This window comes from Urocampus carinirostris, chromosome 16, assembly GCF_059441175.1.
Source record: "Urocampus carinirostris isolate Australia breed hairy pipefish chromosome 16, RoL_Ucar_1.0, whole genome shotgun sequence".
In the NCBI taxonomy this organism is placed as follows: domain Eukaryota; kingdom Metazoa; phylum Chordata; class Actinopteri; order Syngnathiformes; family Syngnathidae; genus Urocampus; species Urocampus carinirostris.
The window spans coordinates 33,168,661-33,181,235 of NC_142364.1; the positions used below are offsets into that span (position 1 = coordinate 33,168,661).

The following is a 12,575-nucleotide window of genomic DNA, read 5'->3' on the forward strand; positions in this document are numbered from 1 at the left end:
TCTCAGCCAAAAGGCCAAGCTAAGGTCCTAGCCCTAAAGCCTTGCTGTGATCATTGCGTATGCACCGTTCCTGGAGGTACTGCAATACCGGGCCGATGCGTGGAGTGGACAGAGCAAGTGTGCCAGCTCCTACCATGGGCGTGCCAGGAAAGCCCCCACGTGGGGTCCACTATCTCGGAGAAGAGCGTTGCGATGTCTGGAATTGACCAAAATGATTTCTACGTCATCGGGGCCTTGTTCTCCAAACGTCACCTGCCGTCCTCCGTGCAGAATAATGGAAAGACTGTCCGGTGTGCAGCGTGACGCGTCACACACGGAAGTGACGTAACTGCAGCCACTAGATAATTTATAATGCAATTCCGCGCTCATCTCATCTCATTAGCCGTACCGCTTATCCTCAGTAGGGTCGCGGGGGGGCTGGAGCCCATCCCAGCAATCATCGGGCAGTGGGCGGGGGACACCCTGAACTGGGTGCCAGCCAATCGCAGGGCACACAGGGACAAACAACTCATTCGCTCATTCACACCTAGGGACAATTTGGACCGACCAATTCACCTGAAATGCATGTTTTTGGAATGTGGGAGGAAACCGGAGTGCCCGGAGGAAACCCACGCAAGCACGGGGAGAACATACAAACTCCGCACAGAAAGTCTGGAGCTGGATTTGAACCCACGACAGGTTCCCATGACATGAACTGTGCCGCACAAGCGCTAACCACTGCGCCGCCGTGCTGCCTAATTCCGCGCTAGTGAGTTCTTATTGTCGCAGACGCTTTGCTCCATTCAACTTGGTAAAAAAAAAAAAAAAATCAACCGTGAACCTTAAACTTGTATAAAATGTGCGAGGGAGTGAAAATAAATGTCCAAGATGAGTATCGGGAGACTGAACATCGACGGCTAAACGAGGCTAGCGAGCATCTTCGTGTTGTCTTGAAAGGGGCAGGTTGGTCGCTTTAGTTTTTAAGAACATTTTTGGCATCTTAATTTTGGCTGCACGATGTATGTTTTATTTTTATTTCATATTTGCAATGCAGCTGCTGTGGGGGACTTGGACTTTGCGTGGGCCGACCTCTACGTTCACAGTTTTTCTACACCTGTTTTCCCCCAAACATTTGTTGAGCCAAGGCACACTTATTCCAACAACAACACAAGCTCAGGGCACTCCTTCTGTCAAAATCATTAAAATCATTTATTCCCGGCACCATGTTTTTGAATCTTTCACCAAAGTGACAGTATAACGTTTTTATTTTCACCATAGCTGAGGAAGGTAATGAAGGTTATTCACTTTTATAAATTCTGTAATATGGGATTTTGCTATATTTTTCACCCGTTTTCAAGTTTTAGTACATTTTTATCTTGGTTTTAGCTTTAGAAAAATAGCATACAGAAGTTTTAAAACAATCAATAACATATTTGTGAGTGAAATAAAAAGGTTTTACCAGTTTTTACTTTGTGTTTACTAAAAACAACAAATGTATGTGGAAGATTTTTCCTTCATTTGATTTATTTTGTATATATTTTTGGAGTGCAGTCTTAAACCATTTTAAAATTAGTTATTAAGTGCACAATACCACTTTATGAGCAGATCACGAGTACTGGTATACAAAAATAGTAATTTGCTGCCATTTACTGACATAGATGAATGTTACAGTTCCCCGATTAGTGTAAGAAAATATCCGGAGTAATGGCATACTTTTTTCTATCCATCCATCCATTATCTGCACCGCTTATCCTCAGTAGGGTCGCTGGGTTGCTGGAGCCCATCCGAGCTATCTTTGGGCAGTGGGCAGGGGACACCCTGAACTGGTTGCCAGCCAGTCACAGGGCACACAGAGACAGAAAATTTGCTCGCTCAATCATAATTTGGACCGGCCAATTAACCTGACAGGCATGTTTTTGGAATGTGGGAGGAAACCGGAGTCCCCGGAGGAAACCCATGCAAGCACGAGCAGAACATGCAAACTCCACACAGGAGGTTCGATCTCATGACCTCAGAACTGTGCTGCACACGCGCTAACCACTGCACCGCCAAGCTGCGCCGGCATATTTTTTTGCAATGATGAAAACTAGACAATGTCTCACAGTATACTAAGTGCTTCTTAAGCCTAGAAACACTTTATCATTGTATTGCTACAACTAAATCATGGTTTCATTCCAGTTGTCAAAAATATACAATATAAAGACCCTATGAACAGAAAAATATATATATTCACCTCTAATATGAAGTATTCACATGTAAAATACAACTATAACTATACACAACCGGGATATTGCAAAGTCAACATGACAACTAAAATACCTTCCATTTGCACAAAATTATTAAGTAAATTAAGTCTAAGTGCAAATTAATTAAACAGTACTATGAAAAAAAACATTTAACAGTACAAAAATAAAATACTTCTTCTGCAACAACTGTAGGGACCAAAGTCAAAAACATCCAAAATACAAACTGTACACAACCAGGATATTGCACTTAACCAGGGTGTTGCACATAAAAATTATTATTTCACTTAGAACCATAACACTGCACTGTGTTTCACGACTGCGGTTTAGTGTGTTGATATCTTTGGGGAGGAAGCTATGCCTCAGTCTTTTTATCCTGGCCTCATGGTATCTGAACTGTCTGCCGGATGGTAGCAGGTCGAAAAGACAGTTGCCGGGGTGTGATGAGTCTTTCAGGATGTGTTTGGCTGTGCTGTCGTAGCGAGAGCTGGCAATGTCCTCCAGGGTTGGGCAGTTGGCAGCTGGTGGTACAGTATTTTGGGCCGTGTTTAAAATCCTCTGTAGGGCTTTTCTTTGAGTTGCAGAGAATCCTGCGTACTACGCTGTGATGCAGTATGTTAGGATGCTCCCTATGGGTGTGCTGTAGGCTTTCACCAGCAGCTTCTCATTCAGGTTGTTCCCCCTGAGCACTCTCAGGAAGTGATGTGGCTGCTGGGCCTTCTTTATCACCGCGGAGTTCTTTGTTGATCTGCTCGCCTTGGAATTGGATGGAGTGGACTAGGCCGCACCATTTTTGGAACAAAAGCTAATTGTGATTTTTCAGATGAGTATTGCTATTTTCGTTTAAAAAAAAGGTGCATTTTCTGTGCTGTTTTTTTTTGTGATATGCATGACCTACCAGTAAATTAACTCTTTCATGAGTGAGGTCAAAAATTAGTGTAGAAAAAATAAAAATACTAACTGCATCATGTCATTAAAATGTTTTATAAGGATTACCTGGAAAATGACAATATTACAACTTTTTTTGTTTAAGATTTTAAAGAATAACAACTCATGAGGTCATTTTTGATCCTACTCATTTATCCAAAGGTTAATACTAGTGACACTTTTTAACCTGATAAATCTATTTGCATATATATTTTATACAGTAATCCTCTTCTATAATGCAAATTAGTTTTCATTGTTTTGCTTTTTTTACAGATTTGCATTATGCATTTTGTTCTGTATTTTAATAACCATATTTTCCGCACTGTAAGGCGCACCGGGTTATAGGGCGCACCTCCAAAAAATAGTTTTTGGTCCTATATTTTCCATACATAAGGTGCACCGGATTATAAAGGCGCTACCATGGGAACGTCCACATAACAGTCAGATAGTTCAGTCAAACTTATTACCCCCTTAACATTCCGAAAGCTTGCAAAGAAGTAAATACGTGTCGTAGACACGTGCGGATGCGGTGTCCGTACGATGTCACCAAACAAACATTTCTTAGTTTCCATTTTATTTTTTGCTGGCAACTGTGTGGACGGCAAAGTAAGAATTTTATTGTGCAGGGAAACGGGGTTCTTTACTGTGCATATGACAATAAACACTTTGAATTGAATTTAGTTTAAAAATAGACTCATCTCAGAAACATCAATATTGTTCTAAAACAAGATACCGGGAAAATATAAATCCGCATAGCTCACCTAAATTCTCTTGCAGCCTTCACGTTCATTAATAATACGTAACCATGGTCTTTTTACAACCGTGAGTGTAGTAAATCCAGGAGAGTAAAATATTTACAAATACAGAATAGTAAAACATGTTTTCTCTATGCCGTAGTGCAACCCAGCATCTGATTCACATTCATCTTTTTCGGCCAATTGCAGGCTTTGTTTCGCCCCTTTAGCCTATGCGAGCCTGTAAATGATAAAAAAGATCCGCCCCCTTTACCTCCAAATAACTTTAGCCAAATGATGATTGACACATTGGTTAGGAAATGAAACGCCGGTATATAAATCCCAGCATACACCGCAGACGACTTCGCCTTCGGGGTAAAATCGAGTCGGCGGCTGATTTCTTTAGTTGCAAGACTTTGCGACTTAATATTGATCCATATATAAGGCGCACTGTATTATAAGACGCATGGTCAGCTTTTGAAAAAAGTAAAGGCTTTTAGGTGCGCCTTGTAGTGCTTAACAGTCCCTGCTTATTATTATTTGACGAAAACAGTTGTTATTTAAAAAAACTCATACAGTACTTTTATTTGTTATGTTAGAGCCTGGAAAAAAAAGTTGATTTGTAATATAAAATTGAGTATTTAATTGAAAAAAAAATGAATTTTACCTCATGGACTTAGCCTTCCACGGGTTCTTTTTGGAACGCAACCCCCGCGAAAAACATGGGATTACTTTATTGCATAGTCGCACTCTTGGGCTTCCCTAATATACACTTTATCCATTCAATTCACTTCTACCCGATTTAAGAGCCTTAAAATTTGCGGATTTTTAGTCAATTATAAATTGGCATATATATATTGTAAACAACTGCATATTCATACAGAAAATATATGAAAGAAAAAAAGAACGTGAGCAGGTTCTTTAATCGAGGGAAACATTTGTCAGATTTAAATAAAATTAAATAAAATACAGGAAAAAATCACTTATGTTGTGGCCTACTAGTTTTTTTAATGGCCTTTCTTTGAATGACCTTGGTTATATTGTGTCCCACAGATATCCGAAGAGAGAATGTTCTTCTTTGGCAAAAGGAGCCGGAGTTGCCTGGTGTCAAAAACGAGGAGGAGGGGGAGTATTTGGCACCAGATGACATTAAAAAGGAGGATTTTAAACATGAGGAAAAGTATTTGGAGCCTGTTGGTGTTAAAAAGGAGGATTATTTCACAGAGTTGCCCGTGACTGGGGCCCGTTTAACCACTGAATATCAAAGTGAACATGAAGTGACAAATGGGAAGGTGCCTCCAAGCAGCTCCTATCAACATGTGACAACAGATGATGACGACACGTCCGACTCTGCACACACTGATGGTGACGAGCATTCCGATAGTGATAACACATTTTCTCATTGTGGGAAAAGGTTGAGGCGCAGGCATTGTTTCAAATCCCATATAATCATCCACACTAATGAAAAACCTTTTGCCTGCTCAGTTTGTCGTAAAAGTTTCAGCCTGAAATCACACTTTGTAAGACACACAAGAACCCACACTGGTGAAAAACCGTTTGCCTGCTCAATTTGTGGTAAAAAATTTAGCCGGAGTTGTACCTTAAAAAAACACACAATAATCCACACTGGTGAAAAACGTTTCGTTTGCTCAATTTGTGGTCATAAATTTACCCAGAGTGCGAGTTTAAAAAAACACACAATGATCCACACTGGTGACAACCCTTTTGCCTGCTCAATTTGTGGTAAAACATTCACACATAAAGGAAACTTAACAACCCACATGAGAACCCACACTGGTGAAAAACCTTTTGTCTGCTTAGTGTGCGGTCAGAAATTCACTCAAAACAGGACCTTAAAAAACCACTCAAGAACCCACACAGGTGAGAAACCTTTTTCTTGCATTGTTTGTGGTATAAACTTCTCTGACAGTGGGGCCTTAAAAAACCACACAAGAACTCACACTGGCGTAAAACCCTTTGCCTGCTCTGTTTGCGGTCAACATTTCACAGAGCCTGGTGCTTTAAAAAACCACTCAAGGACCCACACTGGTGAAAAACCTTTTTCCTGCTCAGTTTGCAGGAAACAATTCAGCCAGAAATCAACATTAAATAACCACACAAGAACCCATACTGGTGAAAAACCTTTTACCTGCTCAGTGTGTGGTCAAAAATTTAACCAGCAATCAAACTTAAAGAGCCTTACAAGAACCCATTCTGGTGGAAAACCTTTTTCCTGCTCAGTTTGTGGGAAACAATTCTGCCAGAAATCAACTTTAAATAGCCACACAAGAACCCACACTGGTGAAAAACCCTTTTCTTGCTCAGTTTGTGGTCAAAAATTCAGACAGAAATCAAACTTAAAGAGCCATAGAAGAACCCACACTGGTGAAAAACGTGTTTGCGGTCAAATGTTTTCAAATCAGGTTAAAGCTCAGAGTCACAAGTGTACTGGTGAGAGTACCAGCGATCATTCTTCTTGACATGAGCTCCTATTTTGCATTTATATTGAAGAAATCACAGATAACACTAAATGAACAGATTTGTGTACTTGATGTCATTAACTTGTCTAAACTTAAGTCAGCCCAATGATGTGCTAGTTTTGAAAACGTTTTTTTAATGCCACAAATGTTGCAGGTTGTATATTTCTATTGATTAATTATATAAAACTAAATAATGAATAACAGTAATGTCTATATATATATATATATATATATATATATATATATATATATATGTGTGTATTTTCTCTTGACTTATCTTCTGAAATTCTAAATTTATTTTGTGAACACATGTATTTCAAGTTGTGCATTTTACTTTGTTGGACATTTTTTCTTCTTGAACTAAAAACATTAAATCCTAGCATATGAAAAACAACACACCTGACATGACATAAAACATGTTTGCAACATTCCAATAAATCGCCTTCCTGTAATTACTCTTTTGACATTATTGCACCAGCAATTTAAAGTAACTAATTACAAATTACCATATATACTCTCATTGAAGCCGCCCCTATGAAACTGTTTAAAAAATAGCCACATAATAAAAGAATAGGAAGATTGTACTTTAACCTTTGGAAGCTTGTATGACTACGCCGATGTTGCTTTGATGCACTAAGATAACATTGCTTGTGGCAACAGATTAGATGGATAGATAGATAGATAGATAGATACTTTATTCATCCCCGCAGGGAAATTCACATTTCCAGCAGCATCCCTTCGCTGAGTACAATACAATAATAAAGCAAAAGGAATACCATATACAAATACCCATTGTGACATGCTAATACCCACTGTAGCGTGTTGTATAGAGTATTTAAATAGTGCTACATAAAATACACACTGCAATAAAAGTACGGTAATATGCAATGTAGGGGGTGTGGTTTAATGTGGGCCTTTACTCCGCCGGTTGGAGTTAAAGAGCCTCATGGCTCAAGATTAAAACATTTAATTCAAAATTGACAAAAAAAAATCTCTTTTTGAAAATTGTTAAATTTCATTTCATTATTGTTACTTGCCTAAATTCTGTGTCATTATTGTTACTAGATTGGCTGTGAGTAATTTTCCTCTCTTGTTTCTTGACACAAAGCCGCAGACAGCTTAATATTGGCAACATTCATTTTTTAACAAAAGACTCAATAGATCTCTTTTGTGGGCCTTTTTCAAAGGCCAGGTTGTTTTCCCTCTTGGGAAAATTCCTCGATTCCTTGAAAATCTCAGTGGTCCTATTGGCAGGTTACCCCACACCCAAAATCTAGCCTTGATCTGATTCATCATACAGCCCTACATTAATGTCACTGTAGGAATTGGAATACTGATATTTTTACAATCCTGACTGTGGACTCATGGACTTTGGGAAACCAGCAATACTCATGGATTTGGAATCTTCTGAATTGGGATGATTTGTATTTTCTTTGTTTATTTGATGAACCTTCTTGTCATTTATTTGAATTGTCATTTAAATTTGAAGTGAATTTTTGTGTGACTTTAAATTCTGACATGAAAAAGATTGAGGTTTATTCTAAAACCCTATCAGTGCGTATAAATGTAACATATGCAACTAGTCATGGGTTATCCACCAAATTTGGAGTAGATGACCAATCATTAAACTGAAATAGAATCAAAACAGGGTTAGTAAAGTAAGATTAACCAAATTGATGATTTCTCACCGAACACCTTAAAACACAGGTGTCAAACAGGCGGCCCGCGAGACAATACTCAGAGAAGCGCAAGAGAAAAACAAGCTGCAGGTTTAAATATGTCAACTTGATGTTACCAAAGCCAAGTGCCTCTCACAAAGACACTGTATTTGTATTTATTTCTCTCTCCCTCTCTCTCTTTCTCTCTCTCTCTCTCTCTTCCACACCTTTTCTCCCACTCTCTGTCTCTTTCACTATCTGTGTCTCTTTTTCTCTTGCTTTGTTGCTCATTGTCTCTTTCTCCCTATGTGTCTTTTTAACTTATTTTGCTCTAACTTCATTTTTTTCTTTTTTTCTCTTTTCTCTTTCTGTCTTCCTACCCTTTGCGCTTTCTTTTCTCTTCTCTCCTTCTGTCTTTCTATTTCTCTTTGGATTTCTTTCTTCCTCTCCCTTTCTTTCCCCCTCTCTCACGACTTCTCTTTTTATCTCTTTTGTTTCTCACGCTCTCTCTCTCTCTTTTTCTTTGTCCCACCCTCTCTCTTCTTTTTCCTCCCTCTTACTCTTATTTCTTTATCTCTCTTTTTCTTTCTCTTTAATCTACTAGTCCGGCCCCCGACAGAATGTTTGTTCTATCGTGTGGCCCCCGAGTTAAAATGAGTTTGACACCCCTGCCTTAAAACATGACTGTATTCCATACATTCATTATCTGCACCGCTTATCCTCAGTAGGGTCGCGGGGGTACTGGAGCCCATCCCAGCCATCTCCGGGCAGTGGGCAAGGAAAACCCTGAACTGGTTGCCTGCCAGTCGAAGGGCACACAGAGACAGACAACTCACTCGCTCATTCACAACTAGGGACAATTTGGACCGGTCAATTAACCTAATATGCATGTTTTTGGAATGTGGGAGGAAAACGGAGTGCCCGGAGGAACCCTATGGAAGCACGAGGAGAACATGCAAACTCCACACAGGAAGGTTCGATCTCATGACCTCAGAACTGTGTTGCACATGCGCCAACCAATGTGCTGCCGTGCTGCCCTGACAGTATTCTTTTACTATAATTTATGTTAAATGTTGTCGATTGTATTGTTCATCGGTCATTAAATTGCTGGCTTTTGTCTAAAGTCATTTTGACTCTTGTGTTTCCTCTATTAAGTTACCACCCACAAGGCCTAGAGCTAGTCAAGTTCCTTTTCTTTTCTCTCCCTAACTGCATAGGTTGCTACACAGTCCATTTTAATGTTCCAACACTGAGAACAGCAACATGTTTGGCAAACGGGCAATTATGAATTTCTTGACGACTTGATTTTTTCCCCTCTGTTCATCAAATTCAAAGTTATGTTTAATTCATAAATCAAAAACTTTAAGAAAAAATGAGAAAACAGAAGGAAAAAAGGGCTGACAGGAAAAAGCCAGAACAAGAACTCACTCATGAAAAAAATAGCCTCGTTGCTGGCGACAACTACTACAGTAGCATGGACTGCAGTTAAATTACCTGTCACAAGGAGGGATGCTCTCTTGACCCTTGACTTAAAGTAAACCACCGCTCTCCAAGAAACCTTCACTCGACTCTTAACTTGGACCACATCGTGCGCACAATGACTGCAGATGCAACAAAATTGAAGGAATTACATCGTCTATTCAGAGCAAGTCAAAATTCTGAACAAGATGGTCGGGAACGTGGAAAAGAGAGTAGAAACAAACAAGGTTGCTGTGTTGTAAACTGTTTGGGTCATCGAGCTCGAACACTATAATTGCAGATGGAATCTGCATTTCCAAGCATTGCCAGAAGACAAGACGGAGAGGTGATATTATTTTACTGTCGACCCAAACGCAGAAATCAGGTAGCATTGCAGGGCATTTAATGACAAAATCCATCCATCCATTATCTGCACCGCTTATCCTCAGTGACGGTCGCGGGGGGTGCTGGAGCCCATCCCAGCCATCTCCGGGCAGTGGGCAGGGGACACCCTGAACTGGTTGCCAGCCAGTCGCAGGGCACACAGGGACAGACAATTCGCTCGCTCATTCACACCTACGGAAAATTTGGACCAGCCAATTAACCTGACATGCATGTTTTTGGAATGTGGGAGGGAACCGGATTGCCCGGAGGAAACCCACGCAAGCACAGGGAGAACATGCAAACTCCGCACAGGAAGGTTGGTAGCTGGATTTGAACCGTGACCTCAGAACTGTGCCGCACACACGCTAACCACCGTGCTGCCTTTAATAACAAAGGCATCACAAAAAAAGTTGAAAAATAACAAGAAAACTGTCTGAACCAGAAAACAAACCTCAGAAAGCAGAATGTACTGCAAAGTTGAGGGTAGAAAACGATGGCGGAAAATGAAAAAAAATCACCTAACACTAGTTTTTTTCCATAATGTCTTTATGAAGGGTCAAGCTCATTAGTATGTGTCACACACCCCTTACCTGTCTCAATTGCAAACCGATTAGGTGCCCTCTGTTGGATGTAGGCGTGCTAGACTCACTCCACAAAGAAATATGAACGAAGACCAATCGCAAATGTGCGCCAAGCGTGGATAATTTTTTTTAAAAATGAGTGAGAATAGCCCGACCAGACGCAAACCCAAAGTAATGATTAACATTTTAGGCCTGACCTGAAAAGAATTTATGTTGGGCATTCAGTGGCGTGGTTTTCGCCTCTCCTCCGAGTTGTTTATGTGACGTCTTTTCGGATCATGTCACCATTAACAATAGCGACTACTATATAGTCAAATAGCGATTATAAAAACGTATGCGCCGAAAAAAAGGCGAATGAGGGCTGACTAGTGAAAAATATGAGCCCTGAACAAAACATCTCTCAGAGCTCTAGGAAGTGAACAAAGGAATCTGACTCCTCACCAATCAGCAGCTGGTTCCCTCTGAGACGGCTTTTTTCTCTTGTGATTGGTTGATAAGCATTTTGGGGGGATTCTGTGTTGTTTACTTTAAATTAGCTAAACATAAAAAAGGTTAAAATTGTTTGTATTGGATCTTTTTTTGTAGATTTACAAATATTTACATTTTTTTTCTGTGTTTTTCAGTGTAAATGTGTTTTTATGAAAATGCAAATTTTATTCTTTTTTATTCTTTTATCGCTCTTTTTACTTTTCTTATTGTTTTTTTCTTATGGATTTTTTTCAATTATTTTCCATTTAAATTATTAAACTCACTTTCTATTGTTCACTGCTGATTGTTATCTTATTATATTGTTTACTCTTTATTTTTGTTGCACTTCAAGGGTAGAATACATCTGTTACTGGTGAGGTGCCATAAATAATACCATATCTGTCAACCTCCTCGGCTCCATGCCCATACAAACTGTCATATTTTACCGTACAAAATACAAAATAATCGTACACCTTTTTTTTTTTTCTGGAATGATGCATGATGAAAAATCCCCAGGCGGCAGACGCATGCGCATTGTAGCATCAAACCGCTCGCTTCGTTTGCAACGAAAAAAATGATACCGAAATAGAGGCTTCCGCGGCAAACTTGTTAGACTTGATTGATTTGCCGTTTCGTGATAGTCAGTGTTTACCGAATGGTACCCATAATTGACAAATTTTCGTTTTTCCGTTCAGATTTTCTTGTGCGTCGTGCATGTCTTAAAATGCATAATAAACGTACTTTGTACAGCAAAAACGTACAGGTTGACAGGTATGTATTACAAAGTTCTGTAGATAGATAGATACTTTATTCATCCCCGCAGGGAAATTCACATTTCCAGCAGCATACCTGCGCTGAGAACAATACAATAATAAAGCAAAAAGAATACAATATACAAATACCCAATGTGACGTGCTAATACCCACTGTAGCGTGTTATATAGAGTATCTAGATAGTGCTACACAGAATACATATTGCAATAAAATTCAGTAATATGCAATGTAGGGGGTGTGGTTTAATGTGGGCCTTTACTCTGCCGGGTGGAGTTAAAGAGCCTCATGGCATGAGGAAGAAAAGATCTCTTCAGTCTGTCCGTGGTACAAGACAGTGACAGCAGTCTGTCGCTGAAGCTGCTCTTCTGTCTGGATATAATGCTGTGTAGTGGATGTGATGAATTGTCCATGATTGACCGCAGCTTTTTCAGTGCCCGTCTCTCAGCTACTGTTGTCAGGCTGTCCAGCTCTGTGCCCACAACAGAGCTCGCTTTCCTCGCCAGTTCATTGAGACGAGAGGCATCCTTCTTCATGACGCTGCCTCCCCAACACGCTGCGTTTTAGTTCTCCTGAAGCCCACCACCGTCTCCGTGGTCTTGGTGGTGTTCAGGTGCAGGTGGTTTGCGTCGCTCCATTGGACAAAGTCCTGAATCAATTTCCTGTACTCCTCCTCCTGCCCACTTCTGATACATCCCACGATCGCAGTGTCATCAGCAAACTTTTGCACGTGGCAGGACTCAGAGTTGTACTGAAAGTCCGATCTATAAAGAGTGAATAGGAACGGAGAGAGCACGGTCCCCTGCAGAGATCCTGTGCTGCTAACCACAGTGTCCGATGTACAGCCCCCCTGTTTCACATACTGGGGTCTGACTGTCAGGTAGTCCGTAATC

At 40.2% G+C, this 12,575-nt stretch overlaps 1 protein-coding gene across 1 annotated transcript; it reads left to right on the forward strand.

The window, feature by feature from the left end:
• Positions 1–836: 836 nt before the first annotated feature.
• On the forward strand, positions 837–6,363 carry LOC148351128 (uncharacterized). The gene is made up of 3 exons (XM_088320033.1): positions 837–942; positions 4,937–5,476; positions 5,894–6,363. Exons 1-3 carry the CDS (start codon positions 837–839, stop codon positions 6,361–6,363), a joined length of 1,116 nt encoding a protein of 371 aa, XP_088176159.1.
• The last annotated feature ends 6,212 nt before the right edge of the window (positions 6,364–12,575 follow it).

Excerpts from the sequence above, each read along its gene's own strand:
- LOC148351128 (XM_088320033.1), top strand. The coding sequence starts at position 837 with ATGTGCGAGGGAGTGAAAATAAATGTCCAAGATGAGTATCGGGAGACT. Across the intron at positions 943-4,936 it reads TGTTGTCTTGAAAGGGGCAG|ATATCCGAAGAGAGAATGTT; the intron begins GTTGGTCGCTTT and ends TGTGTCCCACAG. Across the intron at positions 5,477-5,893 it reads TGGTAAAAAATTTAGCCGGA|AGCCTGGTGCTTTAAAAAAC; the intron begins GTTGTACCTTAA and ends AACATTTCACAG.